General features: G+C 34.9%; 3 protein-coding genes across 5 annotated transcripts; 2 read left to right on the top strand and 1 right to left on the bottom strand.

Moving 5' to 3' along the window:
• Positions 1-4297: 4297 nt before the first annotated feature.
• LOC110861191 (putative hydrolase LipZ) lies at positions 4298-10295 on the top strand. 3 transcript variants are annotated; one of them, XM_022110301.2, is made up of 12 exons: positions 4298-4601; positions 5354-5441; positions 5534-5593; positions 6072-6198; positions 6333-6407; positions 6507-6548; positions 6784-6869; positions 6986-7071; positions 7334-8241; positions 8332-8690; positions 9046-9335; positions 9706-10295. In XM_022110301.2, the coding sequence occupies exons 10-12, from the start codon at positions 8339-8341 to the stop codon at positions 9985-9987; spliced, it is 924 nt and encodes a 307-aa protein (XP_021965993.1). In that variant the 5' UTR covers positions 4298-4601; positions 5354-5441; positions 5534-5593; positions 6072-6198; positions 6333-6407; positions 6507-6548; positions 6784-6869; positions 6986-7071; positions 7334-8241; positions 8332-8338; the 3' UTR covers positions 9988-10295. The 3 variants fall into 3 exon arrangements, with proteins under 3 accessions (XP_021965993.1, XP_035700403.1, XP_035700402.1); XM_035844510.1 differs by having other exon boundaries at positions 4453-4601; positions 6970-7071; XM_035844509.1 differs by having other exon boundaries at positions 4453-4601; positions 5531-5593.
• Positions 10296-10427: 132 nt separating this feature from the next.
• On the bottom strand, positions 10428-13388 carry LOC110861156 (speckle-type POZ protein). Its single transcript, XM_035844511.1, has 5 exons — positions 13171-13388; positions 12391-12633; positions 11747-12264; positions 11295-11437; positions 10428-11215 (listed from the first exon to the last, which is right to left on the bottom strand). Exons 3-5 carry the CDS (start codon positions 12161-12163, stop codon positions 11158-11160), a joined length of 618 nt encoding a protein of 205 aa, XP_035700404.1. The 5' UTR covers positions 12164-12264; positions 12391-12633; positions 13171-13388; the 3' UTR covers positions 10428-11157.
• Positions 13389-14956: 1568 nt separating this feature from the next.
• On the top strand, positions 14957-17855 carry LOC110861214. Its single transcript, XM_022110325.2, has 5 exons — positions 14957-15197; positions 15694-15779; positions 15971-16096; positions 16351-16516; positions 17368-17855. Exons 1-5 carry the CDS (start codon positions 15146-15148, stop codon positions 17637-17639), a joined length of 702 nt encoding a protein of 233 aa, XP_021966017.1. The 5' UTR covers positions 14957-15145; the 3' UTR covers positions 17640-17855.
• Positions 17856-18057: the final 202 nt, after the last annotated feature.

Genomic DNA, 18057 nt, shown 5'->3' with positions numbered 1-18057 from the left:
TGGTGGGTGGTTACCATGGTGGGTGGTTATCTTGGTGGGTGGTTACCTTGGTGGGTGGTTATCTTGGTGGGTGGCTATCTTGATCGATGGTTATCTCGGTAGTAGTTATCTATGGGTGGCCATTCTGGTTATCTGTGGTTGGTTAAGTGTTATCCGAAAATTGGTTATCAAGCTCTTGCATATGATGTTGCACTTCGTAGTTTCAAGTTTAAGTGCAACATGAAGTGCAAGAAGAGGTGCAATTGCATTTCACCTCATCTTGCACTTCGACTCTTGCACTTCGTAGTTTCAAGTCGAAGTGCAAGAGTCGAGGTGCAAGATGAGGTGAATTGCAATTGCACTTCATCTTGCACTTCGTCTTGCACTTCGACTTGAAACTACGAAGTGCAAGAGTCGAGGTGCAAGATGATGTGAAATGCAATTGCCTCATCTTGCACCTCATCTTGCACTTCGGCTTCAAACTACGAAGTGCAAGAGTCGAGGTGCAAGATGAGATCATGTGATGTGAAAGTGGAAGTAGCTACAAATAGTGTCCAAGGTAAATTAATACCAGGAAACGATAAAGTGTTTACTAAAAATGTAGTATTTAGGGAAGTACTAAATTAGATTTTGTATAATAATAATATGTATTATTGATTAAGTCTTCCTAATAGAACCAGTATAATTTGCTATTGTAATGGGTTGCTTAGAATCATTAGTATTAGATTTGTATGGTTCTAAATGTTTTCGCACTGGATTTGAAGTTTTCTCAATAAATAATCAGCATTTTAGATCGTAATATTGTCTGTGGAGGTAACTAATTATCATTCGGTATTATGCATGGCATAAATATATTAAGTAGTTCTTATTATATCAAGTAATCTTAATTTAATTTTTTGCCGTCGCAAATAATCATTGGAATGATAGTATGTCTTTTATGGCCCGGCGAAGACGGGCTTATTAGCTAGTTACTCTATATGTAGAAACCTATGACGTGAAGTTATACCATCTGACCATCTCAGGGCCAGGCGTTTATCATTCCTAACATTTTGCTCATTTCAGTAGTTATTATTTTTCCGGTTATAATTTTTCTTTAGCTTCTAATACATATTTCACGGAATACTTAGCTTGGTTCCTCTTTCGAACTATTTTTAATAGTTCGAAAAATGCTGGACAGAACCAAAGTTTGTACAAATCGAAGGAACACTAAGATTATGCAAGTAGTTGTTATGCGAAATTGTCATTTTGCATAATTTGAAATTAGGTAAATTCCCATGCATATGGGTATTATGCAAAATAAATTATGCAAATCAACCGGAGGCCGTTTCGTACAAACCCCAAATTGCATGCCTAATAGTCGAAGGAATTTATATGTTGCAGTTTGCTTGGAAATTTTAAATTAGGGTTCTCTTAAAAATGGTTTTGCTATTTCTATTCTAGATTATCAAATGGAGTATTAAACGTATACATAGTGTAAATGCATTTATAATTTATTGTTAATCAATAAACTTTTCAAAAGATATCCAATGTTTACAATCGTTAGGCTCATACGTGCTACTCATTAATCCAGAAGATAAGTAATACTTGGACAAGTATTACCCTTCGAGTATTGCATAAATAGTCCGATGATTCATGGTAAATTAAACTTCCGTAATTAATTGAGATATTGGCGCTGATACCAAATCAGTACTGTTTGATTTGGGTACATTTGTATTTAAATATGAGATTGGTCCATCAGTTTTCTATAGGATGATATTTATAAGATGTTGAGCTCAAGTTCTTTGATTTTCTGGGATGACCTCCGAGATAAGCTACTTTGGAATGTTTAAGCCAGGTATGTACGTACAATGTGACCCGTAAAACAATAACCAACAAATGATACATAGTTAAGCAATTGTGTTTGGAGCTGGAGTTGTAGTGGTGTTGGCAGTGGTAGCGATGATGGTATTGGTCTTTGTTTTTCCTTTCCATCATTCTTTTAAAGTGAGCGTGCAAGAAAACGGGCAGAGTCGAAATCTGTTCTTATTTAGTAATAGTACAAACCGGTATTAGTATTACTTGCATTTGTGTATATGAATTTTAGTATTGATTTGTTTTTTTAGCCATCAGCCGGAAATTCCAACACTAGGTATTATTTAGATTCAACTGCTGAACAACTGATTTAATTTAGTGTTTCAAGAACAAAAACGCTGTTACTGGTTGCTGGAATTAATGTAGATAGGCACATTGATATTGTCCGGGAAACGGCCAGAGAACAAGTTGATAGTTTTCCGGTAACTGAACTTTCTAAACGTGCCGTTGTTTTGGAAAAATGATGGTAAGATCAAAGACACGTTCTGTTTTAATGATAAATGAAATTCTGTTTGATGTACGTATCTATAGTATTTATTTATTTAATAATAAGAAAGGTACGAGGCATTATTTATGTTATAATAATAAAAGTATACAAAATTATTTCATTATTGTAAGTCGATGTCTGGAACGCATATAGAAAAGGCTTGGATTTGTACGTAAAATTATTTCATCATTATCAGGCAATGTTTCAAAAGCTTAAGGTAAAGATTTGAAGGTAATAAATCTTGTCCAGTATTTGAGCGACGAAGATTTGCCCGTTCAACATGTGCAAGGCAATTTAAACACTTCAAATTGTATGAGTAGCGCAGTTCCTGCACACGGATGAACAATTTAATGAGTAGAAATATGTGTAAAAGAAGTCCAATAATTTTAAACTACACACCAAACACATTAAGCGAGAGATGATAGGACATGAAAATTGTTTTAGTGCATTCATGATATGGTTTGCCTCCTTTTTCTGTCGTAGCGGACCAGTATCTTGGTATATATGTAGTTGCACGTAGAAGAGAATCTACGTTTATGTACATATATCAATTAATAGTAATATCAATTAATCAATTAATTATCAATCAATTAATACAATTCGTAAAATGTCAGCAATGATCACTTTGCTCGCATTTATCGAAAACAAACAGATTTTAATGATAGTTATTAAGCTTTGAGCTGATATTAGAAAAGTTTCGGGGAGTTCATGTTGTTCCTTGATCCATGGAAAATGGGTTGAAGCTTGTGGTGAAATTTTGTTTCCTCTGGATATGCGAGAGTCTGTAAGTGTTTAAAAATATATTAGAGGTTTCATTACACACGTGGAGGAAGCTGGATTGATGTTATGTTCAGTGATCATTGAATCAGGTACTTAAATTTTATACTTACTTGACGTATCAATATTAACGGATTCAATTACAGAGGAGGGGACGTTGGGAATGTTAGTTTTTCGCTGAATTGTAGATTCTGACAAGATTTAGAGGTTTAACAATACATACAAATTATTTTAATAAATTTGCACTAACTTGACTTATTAAGATGGAAGAGGTGGTGATGGTGCGGATGACGGTTCTTTGTTAAATTCCATAAATATTACATAAATCATTTTAATAAATTCTTGCTCATCTGAAGTATTAGTTGAAGGAAGGAGTGAAAGTTGGTCGAATAGGTTTTTGTTGAGTGTGTGATTCTAACGAGAACGATATTTTTGTATAATTTATTACGTATAATTTTAATTTATAATTAATAATCATAATTATTATTATTAATTATTATTATTAAGACTAATTATTAATAATATTTTTAATTTATAATTTATAAAGTTTACGAATGGTGGTTGCTTGTATGCAGAATGCTGTGGAAATTGTCGCAACGAAGTAACCGTCACTTCTAACGCAAAGTTCAAATGATTCGTTATCAATGCAGACCATTGCAATCATCTTGTAAAGGTCATCTTGCGTTTCTTTGCAAGTAGATTTGATTTGAGTGGCTGGATAATGGCACTATTAGCCAAGAGTACAGAACACCAGAGCCGCTACTTATTAACATATTAATACGTATTAGAGATTAATTAATGTTACAATATTATTTCCTGTGCATTATGATCTTGTGATTTTTGTGTTGGATTATGTACTAAATCACTTGGCTTCGTCCATTGCATAACACAAAAGTACCCCGACACGTAGTTGTTTAGCTAATGCATTTATGGCTTAGCCAACTTTAAATGAGGATATTATACTTTAACAATTGTATGTCTTGGATACTTGAGTAGAATTATCTAACGCAACAAAGCTGTTAGTATCATATGTCCGAAGAATATGCTTGTCTTCGTTAAGATAAGAATCTCCGTCACATTTTATCGTTGACATGATATATCTCATCCCTGATAGGGATAATGTGAAAAGAAGCCGTATATTACCTGAGCCATGACAAGTTTGAGGGATATCCTGGATATATAAGGGATACCTCGTATCTTAGATAAGGTTAGGATAAGGCTCTCGGTAGCATCTACTCCAATACTACCGGCCATCTTTATCGTGACTGTATTTATCTATGCGTATTTTCCACAATTAAGACAAATTAAGTCAATGTGACAGAATAAAAATGGTTACAATTTATTGCTGATTTTTTAAGGATGATCCCGACCAATGCAAGTAATTGTTAAGGAGCCTCCAGAATTTGACATTAAGCCGGACCCACTATACTATGGCAAACTTGGTTCTTCATTAGAAATCTCATGTACAGCTGTCACATCCAGTGGTACTACCATTAATTGGCAAAGGGTGTGTTGATGCATATTTAAATATTCTAAGTATTATGAAGACTCATAAAAATAATGTTGCCATTTTGGAAGGTAAATGCATGGTGTCGATTGGCAAAAAGAAAATTGAGCATGCCTGAGGGAAAAAGATGGAACATGGCACTTTTAACGCCCACACAAAATGGGTGGGAAATGGGGAAAATAAAATTTAACAATAATATAAAAACTTTAGTTTGGGGGCAATCTGAAACAACTTTTTTATAATTTAATATTTTCAAAACTTGACTATTGGTATTATCCATTAAATTTTGAGAAAATAAGTTGGTAATACGAGTAATACGAGCAATATTTAGTAATCTAAAAATTAATATGTATTCAGCTGGAAAATTGAAAAAAAACAGTAAAAATTGTTCATAAGTACCAGTATTAAATTTTCAGGAATTCATGGAGAAGATGAATATGAAATTCAATTTCGAAAATATTGATTATTAAAGAAGTTAGCTCATCAAATTACTAAAGTACACGAGCCGGCATATTTTCCCATCTTGTACAGTAAAAAACATTTTTCCCAACTGTTGTGACAAAAAACAGTTTTGGACGGGAATCCTGACTAAATTCACACTTAATCCTATATTAATTTACACTAAACCCAAAGTAAATTGTTTCCCTTATCAAGCCAACGTTAGTTTAAAAGGGTAACATTATTTTTAAGAGTGTGCTGAAATGCTTGCACACAAATTTTATAATGCTACCCAATGCTACATTTATGAACAGAAAGATGGCCAACCTTTTCCAATACGGGATCGGACACGTATACTGGGAGGCAGGTTAATATTGAAGAACTTGCATGAATCTGATTTTGGTACGCGAACTACTCGATCTCTTTTATGTATTATTTTTCCATAAACGAACTATTTATTTACATATGTCTTAATTTTGCAATCTGCTTAGCAGAGTACGAATGCGTGGCATCTAACCAAGTGGGAACACTAGCGGCAAGGGTCATTGTGGCAGGTACAAATTTACAACGCATTAACGCAACGGTGTGAAGTGTTACCCTTCGATTTGGCTTAAATGTTAAAATTATGTGGTCCAAGTCAATACAACCAATGTCTCTTCAGGCTGTTTGTTGGAATTATTCAAATTATTTGAGGTCAAAGTTAACAAAAATGGGCGAATTTGACCAAGCGGAGGAAGCAAGCTCCACTTCAATTCTTCTCGAAATGGACAATCGTCCATTTTTCAACTTTTACACCCTTGAAAACCCGGTGTTAATCGTCACCGCGCGGTGTGCTTATGCGACTTCACCGCATGGTGATAAATCTTGTCTGCATGATGATAAATTGTCACTGGTGTTAATTTAATAACCATTAAGTGAGAAGGATTATCACCATGCGGTAAAGTCACTTATGCACACCGGTGATGATATTAACACTTGGTTTTTAAGAGCACATGTATGGATGTATAAATTGTCGCATAATATTCCTCTTAGCCCCGAAGCAAGCCAGCCCCCAAAATTTGACGATAGTGGAGTCCCCTGAAACTTTTTCAGTAATTTTAATGTGGGCCCCACCAGTAGATAAGGCCGTCGCTGTAGCATACTACCAAGTCCAATATAAGTAAGTAGAATAATATTTATCATAATTTCGATAATTTCGAGCTTAGCGTACTAAAAATTAGAATTCATATTTAACAGATAAGTTTAAATTTGCAAATTTAAATTTAAAAATCACATGGAATTTTTGAAATTTAGAAGATGCGGAGGTGAACCAGAAAACGCTAAATAATGATGAAATTATTCCACCAGTATCTTCATACACCATGAAATGTAATTTTCAGTATTTACGACACACATATAGATGTGCACATTTTGTAGATTTAACTGAAGGGAATTTATTGACTCAAACTTTTTTTCTTGTATTTCCAGCTCGAAGTTTCAAAGATGGAGAAACTTATATGTTTCGCATTGGTAAGCTTCTTACGTAGATTACCTACACTGGGTGTACTCACGATTTACGATAATTAGCATCGCAACTTTTTTTCAAACGTTTAATAAATTGTAGTCGTGACTGGAGTGAAAACATATTGAGGGTATTGATTATGAGTTCATAGCGATGTATATAATGTATTACATTTGAGATAAATATAAGTTGAGATAGATATACATGTTAAGACCTTTGACTTGTACCTTGTATTCTGTGTAGCTGCTTTCGAAACAAATGGTCAAAGCTCGAACAGTGAAGAAATCAGCTATAGGATTAAACCACAAGATCAACAACACGAAATTACGGTATTGTTTTGATATTCGCTTATATAAATGAAAATATTAACGTGGATCATAAAATTTAATCCACCTATCTGAACTGCAAAATTTAATCAATCATAATCAGGCTGGCGTTATTGCAGTTATATTGGTTTTTATTGTGGTCATCATCTTGGTGGCGTGGACTGTGAAGATATGCAGGAGAAAAAAGCAAGCAAAACTGGCAAAGGTATAAATAGGGCACGAGTTTCACTGGAATTCACAATTACACTCCTAATAATAATGTTACCATTTTGACAAGTAAATTCAGTCCAAATTCTAAGTTAACGTACCTGAATGAAGAGTTAAGCTTGTTCTGTATTTAGTACAGTACGGTTAGCTTAATATATGTAGGATTTAGAGTGCAGTTAAATACATTTCAAAAGGGTGGCATTATTTTTAAGAGTGACTACTTAGAACTAACCACATACATTTTTTATCCTTGCATTTAGTTTACATCCCTGCCGGACATAACATATCAGGCGAGCTGCAGGGAACGGAGGCGAAGTCACAATAAAAACTTGAGTTTAAAATTGCTAAAAATTGGCATTAACAAAATTTAAAAGGTAGAAATCGCATTTGTAGTCACGTGTTTCAAGTAGGTTAATAGAACTGTGATTGATAAGTACGATATGAATAAATACAACTAATCTAAAATACTCATTGCTCATGCAAACCACGCAACAAGAAAAATGTGTTTATGTAGTAGAAACATCTTTCTCTAGTAGGAAGCATCCGTATGTCAAAAAAATTTCAACGTTTGGCCACAGTTTTCCTCTAGTTTTCCAATTTTGCTCAATAAATTAAATCAGAATTCACATTATAAATAAATACACATTGGTGCATATGTACATGCTGACAACACTTGCTTGTATGCAGGATTTCGACTTCGACAGACATATTTCTCCATATCATATCAAGAGTGCATATATTTACATATGTACATACATGTATGTGTACAAGGGATATTTCGTATTCATTGGAGTATAAATTGTAATATGTAAGCATAATTAAGTACATATAATGCATATGTACATATCTGGAACTTCAATTCATTTAGTAGATGCGTACTTAGGATCAGAAGTGTGAACTTGTATTGCCTATACGTTATGTTATGTACTTATGTACATGTGCATGTGCAAACCTTCATATGAGCACCTCCTCGCTTATTTTTTATTAAGCGATTAAGTTGATACACACAGATAGTTCAGTGTCCCTGGTATATGCATGCATTTACAAACATAGTCCTTGACTCCATATGATTCACTTGTCAAACTCTTCTACACAAAAATAATAAACCAGTTATACATCTCGATTATACCGAAATAATAAATGATAATCCATACAGGGCTTAAAAAAGGTAGGTTTTAAAATCTTGCACCAATTGCATCCGCCATGAATTAAGAACCCATTTCTAAAATTGTCATGTTTTGCTTGCATACTTGCCCAGGAATAAAATGGGAACACAACTCACGCCAAGAATTCAAGCGTGGAAAGATCGAGGGTACAGGGAAGACTTCCGAAACTATAATATCCACTGTTTCTACCAAGAGGGGAATGGAAATGGACCGCTCCACGTAATTTGTCATGGATACCCGACCTGTTCCTACGACTGGGTTAAAGTTATTGACTTACTGCCCACCAAGGAGTTCTTGACCTTTGACTTTTTGGGGTTTGGCTTATCGGACAAACCACCAAATCACGACTATACTCTGGCGTGGCAAGCAGACCTGGTGGAAGAACTGTTAATACGCCATGAGAAAAAATATGCAAAGAAATATACCAAGGGCATGGATGTCATTCTCATCGGTATGTTTGCATAGTTTGCTAATTAAATATTTTAATTGTAAATTTAATTTAAATTTGCATTTGTATGCATTTGTTCATGTATTCCGATGAGGCAATTCGTGACGCAGTAAAATCCTTAAACTCTGTAAACTTACAAACTTTTGAAAAATTTGAAAAATATTTCTTAGGGACATTATCCAACTTACATTTTTTTTAAGATTTACTCAGATAAGGATCAAGGGCGTCTCTTTATTTCGTAAAATTTTATAAAATTATTTTGCAAAACTTACGGATTTTATGAGTTATTAATGATTGAATGAATAGCCTCAGTGCATATTATGTATGAAATTAAATTTGCATCTGTATCTCTAATCAGGTCACGACATGGGAACTTCCGTCGTTTCGGAGTTACTAGCTCGAGATCTGGAACATTCTTTAAATCCGAAAATTAAACTCGTGGGATCATTCCTCTTCAACGGAAGCATGTTTATGGAACGTGCAAATTTAATCCTTGGGCAGAAAGTGCTCCGAAGTTTTGCAGGACCGTGGTTGGCGAGATTTACTTTCTCCTCCCTTTTCCGGTGGCAGTTGGGCTCAGTTTTCTCCAGAAGCCTTCCATTATCCCAGGAAGAAGGCGAAGATCAATGGGCTCTCATGAGCTTGCAAGTAATTAATTAGTAATTATGTACGTAATTAGTAATTAATTGACCATTGATGAATTTAATTACTTGAAATTTAGTTCCGCTTTAATACACTGTTAGAAATCTGGTACAGTCAGGCAGGGATTGATTTCTTGGTATTAAAGCTGCTACCGCTTGGTATTAAAATTTAATCGGTCTCAAAAAAATTGTTACCAATATGGTAATATTTATTACCCAGCTATTTATTACAACACGGTATTGGTTACCAATCCCACTTTGGTAGAGTCATAGATATATGAATACGGCTTGGTATTATTTTAATACTGGATTTCTAAAAGTGTACATATTTACAGAATAACTTTTTAACGACATAATTTTCATTTTTTTTCTACCAGAACGGTCACAAAATAAACGACAAGCTAATCCGGTACACGTTTGAACGTGTTGAAAAAGCAGAACGTTGGTTGGGCGCAGTTAAAAACTGGGACAAACCGATCGCCTACGCGTGGGGGATGCAGGATCCCGTCTGTGGGGCGTGGCAGTGGGAGGGATGGCGCGAATTGAGACCTAATGCTGACATCACTGAGATGCAAGATTTGGGACACTACCCACAAATTGAAGACCCAGCAGCGTTCACTAAAGTTATGCAAAGTAGTATGGAAAAGATCATGCAATAATTTCAGGTACAAATTTAAGTACACAACGAGAGGTGGTTCACCATGACAACGTATCTATTTAAATATGTAACTATTATTCTTCAGTGTTCCAAAGAAATTCTAAAATATATTCATTCCCTTTTTCAGAGGGAAAAAAAATTGGTGCATAACTCTACTGAAATTAATTTAAATACATAAAAAATTAAGCATTCTTTGCTTATAGGTATATCATCGCTATCTTCCTGTATGAAATTTAGACATTATTTAAATTTTAAATTGTTGCGGACTTTTAAATCCATAAATACATTGCCTAACATTTTTTATGAGTCTATATGAACATGCGTATATTGTGGGTCACACCCGTTTAGAATTTCGAAAGCCAACCTGAAATTAATGTGGCATTGACTACATTGGATGTAAAAGTTTGCCAGCAGGCTTTAGTGGTTCCGACGCGTTGGCAGGTCACGGGAAATGGTAACAAATGTGAGTCACTCTTATGCTGCTCCACCTTTTTCCATGTGTGATTTTACCTAAAATCATAAAACTGGACGGGTACTAAATATGTAGCAATATGACCATGCATATATCTAATTGTGTACCTATGTAAGTATTTACATAATTTCGTTATTAGCAAATGATTTTCAGAATTTCTATCATTCCACTTGTCCAGTGGCAAGCGGAAGTTAGGGGGACACATGTCCAACGTTTACAAATATTACGCAGTAGATTTATTATTATCCAAAAAAATCCTACCCGGAATACATTTCAGAACAGTTGAACCCAGATAAATTAGAAACACTCGAATAATATTTAAGGCTGGGATTCAAATAAATACATATTTACAGATATTTCTGCATATACATACATATGTAAATATCTTGCACGATTAATTATAGCATATCAATGATTTTAAATTAATAGCACATTAAATACAAAAGCCATGTCGCGAAAGAAATAAGCATCACTTTAAATACTGCAAGAATTACTCATACATAGAGACGCGATTATTAGATTTTTCTGGGATTAACAGTGAGGAATTAAAAATCAAAATCCTTAACCTGTTAATCACAATTAATTAATTACGAATCTCTAGAATTAAATTGGTTATAACTCTTTCATAGAAAAATTATTGCATACATCTTCAAATTAATTACGCAATAAATACAATTTTTCTGCACTATGGCGATTATGTTACGAGGTCGATTCTTCAGCCATGGAATTCAAAAGTTCAAACATTTTTTTGGGGTCTCTACATAAAATAAACAAAAATAATTTAGTAAAGTTATCAATCAATTTTGAGCTTAATTAACAATTAGTTAATAGCTTACTTGTTCATGAACTGTTGAATCTTTTCTTTAACCCCGTCCAAAGAATGTAGCTTGACAAGTTGAAGAAGTTCGACTGCATTATCCCAGCTACATAGGTCAGGAAGCATCGTGGCGCAGAAATCTTTAAAATGTGCGATTTGGTACTGGAAATTAATGTAGCAAATGTTATTGTCATTTCATCCTAATTTTAAATATTGCGTCATAAATATCACGTTACGATGTCATAAATTTCAATATCGTGTCATAAATTGCATGTCACATACATACATATGTTATAAGGGTTAAATGTCTCAGCACAATAACCTTAACCGATAGTACCAACATTTATGTATGACATGACATTATTAATTGAGACCGACAATTACAATTAATAACCGACAATTACAATTAATAACCGACAATTAATTGACATTAATAATGTCACATTATTATTAATTATTATTCAAAATCACCTTATCCGCCGCCATGACGATCTCGGCATAATATTCTTGCCAATCTGCGTCACTAACTTCTCCTGTGTACATAAATTTCAAAAAAGTTTGCAATTCTGGAGCCGCCATGTCGTCCAGCTCCACGACGCCATCCTTCTCCTTCATCTCGGCGGCAAACATGGTTTTGAAGACGGGACTGTGCGCCGACAGAATTGCGCGATGAGCAAAAACTTCCTCGCCATCATTCGTCCGGAACATTACGTCGGCTCCTTCCCCATTTTCGAGCATGGTCAACATGACAGCCTTATGCTGGACGCTGCACTTACGGCGACTGTCCCAGGAAGCAGGAAATCCACATACAGGACGTGACCGACAGTTTACAAAGGTCCCGTTTAATTCTAAAGTGTCCCGGGAAAAGTGACGAGCAATAAAATCCATCGAGTAGATGGAATCATCGTCCTTAAACTTTGCCGTTTTAGAGTCATAGCTGTAAAAGATGCACTTTTTGGGGGTCGAAGTTAAATGGATGTGGGGAATTTCTGCCGGGAAAAATAAAAATATAAAGTTAGACTCGAGTCTAATATCGATATTAGATGCGATAATTCGTCGACAAAATCGAAAAACGCCCAATCTTAATCGTTTCTTGCCTATATGTAGGATTTTACTTTAAATTTTGAAGTTCAAAATGCTGGACGAAGTACTTGACGTCAGTGACTGGCCGTTCATAAATTATGTAACTCGAGAAAGGGGGTCTAATGATATCAGTTTCGACGAGTTCTAAATTCCGACACCTTGTCGAAACTTTCGCCGGATGTGAACGATAAGATTGGTCCTCTAAAATCGGACCGAATGATAAACACGGATTTTTTCTGTACGTCCCATTTAAAGCTGTGTTCTTCAGTTTCCCCCTAAATGTGAAGAAATTATTCTTAAAGGATCATTGCAGGTGAGGTTTGAAATTAAATTTGTGTGTCTCATCTTTCCCTTCTCAATTCGAATGGATCGAATAGCATTTGCCAAACCAATTCATAGGTTTTTTAAAAATGCAGACTAATAAAAGAAAATTCTAACATGCTAACTTTGTAAACCCAAAAATTATCGATTTTTAGATGCAATAAAATCTTAATTTTAACCGAACGCACGAAGTTGAACACGTTTCAAAATCGCCATTTGAATACATGGAAGAAGGGGAAGTTGAGACACATAAATTCGCATACAATGCCACCTTAAGGTGTAATGCGTTTATAACTCACGTCATCACCATTTCACTCGGTCAATTTGAACTTTTATAAACTACGAAAATATAATTATCTATCTTGAAATCAAAAATTAATTCCGACAAATCAAAAAATCTAACTGGAGTGATGAAGACGAATTATAAACACAACTCAAGTCTCGAAAATAAATAATTTATCGTTACAAACTGGAAATTTTTTCCCACTTACGGTCACCTTGATTTTTATTACGGTCGGCTTAGGTGACTCCATTTTCTTAGATGTTTGAAAGAAACAGCAAGGAGTCGGTAGAATTAAGGCTGGCTTGAAACGCTTTTAACCGTTTCAAGTGATAACTAATAAATATTAATTATATTAATTAAGACTGATTTTAATACGTAAATTTATATTATCTAAGCTCGCTTTTAACTTTGCTAGGTATTTGTCACCTGAGGCTTGCCCGTAATTATTCACATTCTTTGTATCAACCGCACCACCCCGTCTCTCTTGTCCCCAAGTTTGTGAACCTGCATTTATGTACCTATAAACGTAGTTATAACTGCAATTATGTACAATTTACAAATTACTCATCAATTAAAAACGTGTATAATAATTGCAGTTAATTAATATTGTTACATCTTGATATGTGAGATTTGAGAGTGGCATCTAATCTAATATTGTAGTAACTTTACTAACCAAAAATTTGCATTGCTCGGGAAATAGCAAATTAATTACGTAATTAATGAATAATCCCGATGAAACAATCATCATGATGGAGAGTGGTCTAGAAAAGCAAGGGGTCGTCTATAAATTACGTAACACAAAAATCGGGATTGTCTAAACCTTCTTCCCTCCTTTAACATGTGTAACATGGGCAATAAAAATATCATTGGAAGTTCCAATTTGGAACCTAAGACCCCACCTCCCTCCTCTCTCGTGTTACGTAATTTATGGACGGCCCCTTAGAATCCTTGTATTTATTAATCAAGCTCGCTTCTTTACAAAGCTCGTTATGCCTCACATATTCGTAGTTTACGTGCATACGTTTGGTAAAAAACAGGTCCAATAATTTAATAATTGAATAATATAAGTATACCTATGTATTACAGTTTAGTCTCATATAAAGATTTCGTGCTTGTGTACAATGAGTATAGTTAGAATGTATTCATGCCTTTAAAATGTGGTTCCTTAATTTAACGTATAGTATTTAATGTATAGTATTGAAAGAGGTGATTATTGTCTGAAAATTAAAAGGATAGCCCCATAGAATATAAAGAATTAAAAGAAGCACTCTGTTCTTTGTTAAGCAAGTAAGGGGGATGACTCTCCACCTCACATACGAGAGGTCGCCAGAAGCCCTCAATGTTAAACTAAATGGCAAACTCGCAGAGTTAACTCCTACTCCATCTGTGAGTGACGTGGAACATCTCTTTCTGTATCTTTTATATCGTGGTGGTTAATTATTCGTCGCTAGAGCCCTCACTAATACTATCTTTTATGCATTTTGTATTTAGCAATGCTAAGATACTACCCATCGGATAGCCCTGCCCATACATAAGCTTTACATGAAAAAAAGACTCTCCTATAAGATGCACTGCATAACCGTGAATGGAAGGAAACAGATACTAATGTGATTACAAAGTCCACTTTTTGAGATTATGGGTCAAGCTGATTAAACAAAGTTATGCATACATTAAGTAAGATTTACATTTTAAATAACTGACAGGCAGAAAAGGCTTAATTTTTCTAAATATAATTTAGAGTATTAAAAGACTCTAAAGTCTCATCTTATATCTGTCTGTAGATGAACAAATTTGGTGAGCTGGATAGAACTTTTGACTACTTTGGAACATTAACCCTTGATAAATTAAAATTAATCACAAGTTTTACAAATATTTACAAAAATGCGTCACAGGCTGGTACCCCTTATCTCTGGGTCTCATGCAAAAGTCATGAGGCCCACACGTGCCTTGCATCACATGTCACTTAAAATAAAAATAGCCCTCACAGTTTTAGACACCACTCACTATACGGAAAATGATGCCCATTTTGGTTGTCCTTTTCAGTCACTAACGTTGATGAGTAGAGTGAAGTAACATAAGTTTAGGTTTTTAGAAAACTTTAAATATTTTCAAACGAATAAATTATCCCGTTATCTTGAATTTACGGTATTTATAATTCCACCCCCAAGTTCGAGAAAATAATAATGATGTCCGCCACGGTAAAGTTGTTCATAATGCTGAATGTGGGAGCATTTGGTACGCTAAACGACAAGATTGATACTAAACTCTTTTTTAGAAATCTGTTATCGGTATGTAGGTATTGATTTCTCGGTATTAAAGTTGCTACTGCCTGGTATTAGAATTAAATTGGATGGTAATAATTCCCTACCGATATCGTGAAGCTTTAATACCGAGATATTTATTACTACACAGTACTACCTACCGATCAATACCACTTTGGTAAAGTCATACATGAATACCGCCTGGTATTATTTTAATACCGGATTTCTACCGGGAGAAGATACAAGGCAAAAACGCCCGTCGGTATTTCAGTAAGGGGCGTGTCAAAAATCGCATTGCGAGCCATCCGTACTTAAATTTAAATACATTCCTACTTGCATGGAGTGCGATTATACTTTGGTTAAGTACGGATGGCTCGCAATGCGATTTTTAATACGTCCGTACTGAAATACCGACGGGCATTTTTTGCAGTGTAGACTTAACTTTGCATTTTAAAAATATTTCCTTATAGTTTCAGCTACTCTGAAGCCCATACCGGTAAAAGGTAACTACAGGGTGGAGCAAAGTTTGGAAAAGTGGAGCCAAGATGGGGACAAGGTATGTCTTCAATTAGAAATAAAATTTCTACTTATGGAGCGTCCATGTGTTACGTCACAGAAAAAGTGTGTGGTTATTTTGGGTCGCCTATCTTGCTCGTGTTAAGTTTAACATGGGTAGGATAGGCAAGGTGTGGGTAGATACATAAGAGTAAAATTGGAGGTTTTTAATTTTTACAATTTCTTACGTAGATGGTGATCTCATCTAAACGGTTCTCAATTTTTGATGTGACGTCACGTATGGACGATTCGGGGTGTATTGCTTGCAAAAACATTGTCACTGAATTGGCACAAAGGGTGGACAAAAATTTATCTGAGGTTTGTAAATCATGTCAATTTTTAATACTGATTTATTTATGGCCGAAAATACTGGTGCTTCATCATAACAGCATTATGCACAATGGCTGCTTGCATAAATAATTGTAATAATCCAAACTTGCGCTATATGCATTTAAACAATAAGTTTATGATGCAAAAAATCCTCCCCTCTTCAAATTTATTCAAAAATTCTGGACGGCAAATTTATTTTGGTATGAGTAAATTATATGGAAATTTTGTTATCACAATTCCAGCAAGAAATCAGGGCAGGGTTGGCACAAATGTGCACCTACTTGCCAACAGCGAAATGTACCTCGTTCGTAGAAACGTATGAAGGACCCATCGTCGATTTCTTTCTGCACAAAGTGGATCCTACTAAAATCTGTAGCGAAATTGGAGCCTGCAAACCACTCGATATAAGTAAGTTATCTATTTATTTATCTAGGACGAGTATTTACATTAGGGACTCTCAAAGTCGAAAACAAAATCAGATTTTTATGATCATCGCTGATTCTACTCTTTTCTCCTGGGTATTATGTAAACATGCGATTTCAAATCGGTAGAAACTGATTTTCTTGCCCAAGTCTGGTGTTCAGGGCGGAGTTTCAAGAGAAACTACAGGTTCTTTGCTTGGTATTAAATTACTCGTCCAATAGAATTTCTCGAGATTCGCTACAAAAGGTACCAGATTACAGTGTAGTAAAATCAATTGTAAAATACTGCTTAAGTTTTTTATTCCAGTGTTCCCTAAGCTTTTTCCGTGAAAAATTTTGCCTGTGTACTAGGCTTCACAAAAAAATCGAATTTTAAAATTATTTCTTCTCGCACAATCATTTTCATTCAGCTCGTCAACCTTGTCAATTCGTCAATATTTAAATTTCAAGAATTTGGCAAAAGTTTCAAGAACCTCGAGGATTTCCTTCAGTAAAGATGTGGTACATACTTACCTACATACATTCAAACTTTAATTATATCAAATCAGACTTTTTATGTATATGTTTGCTTGTTGCTCATTTCAATCAGTTTTTTTAACCTTGAGAGCACCTAATGTCCTCCAATTTGTAGCTACACACTAGATAATGTGATTAGAAGTCTATACATATTTACCTTGATAAGTCATTCTTTTCCTTGAAATTCAAATTAAGTAATTATCAATTTAAGCAATAACGAAACCAATTTGGCGACAAGTTGTAGAACATGGTAGCTCGAAGATCCTTCAGGCAACGGTTTGTGACTACATTATTGTAAGTGTGTAATATTTTTCAATTTAGTTCCTCCCCCCAAACCAAGGAATATTGAATCTAGGAATGGTTTACCAATAGTCAAATGGTGGGGTACCTTGGGAAATTCCGCCAATTGCCAAGAACGGCGGGACATCGGGGTATACGATTGCGGGTGTCGTAGTGGCTATTGTTGGGCGAATTGCTACTTCGGGTGGTGCTACACGACCTGGTCATACAGCCAGAGTTACAGCTACGTCACCTGTCTCAGCCACTCTGATTGTCAAGTCAATTGGAAATGTGCTGGGTCTTGTACAATTTAAACTATGTATGGGGTAATCCAATATTTGTAATTTTGATAAATTTAAATTTAACAAATGAGCCAATTCACATCAGTCTTCGTGAGTCCGTAACGTGATAAAATTGAGAAAAGTTCAGATTCCGAGCATAAAACACGCTTTTATCTTCCTACATACATAAGTTTTCAGAAGTCCGTAAGCAAAAAAATCCTTAGGGATGTTCGTAGGTAAAGTTCGTAAATTTTGAAGGCTTAGGTACTTACAATGAGGAGGTGTGAGGTGGTTATCTCCGATATCCACCGGACTAATTTTAAATTGTACACGCTTATAAATAAGTGGACCCGTATTTTTTCGTTTTCCTGAATGGGCATATTTACGCCCTTGGCGGAATTTTCAAAAAAAATTCAGCAAAAATTCGGATTTTTTAAAACGCTGTAACTTT

Source organism: Folsomia candida, unplaced genomic scaffold (genome assembly GCF_002217175.1).
Source record: "Folsomia candida strain VU population unplaced genomic scaffold, ASM221717v1 Fcan01_Sc038, whole genome shotgun sequence".
NCBI classification, from domain to species: domain Eukaryota; kingdom Metazoa; phylum Arthropoda; class Collembola; order Entomobryomorpha; family Isotomidae; genus Folsomia; species Folsomia candida.
The sequence above is the reverse complement of the archived record's forward strand: the minus strand, read 5'-3'. Positions and strand labels throughout refer to the sequence as shown.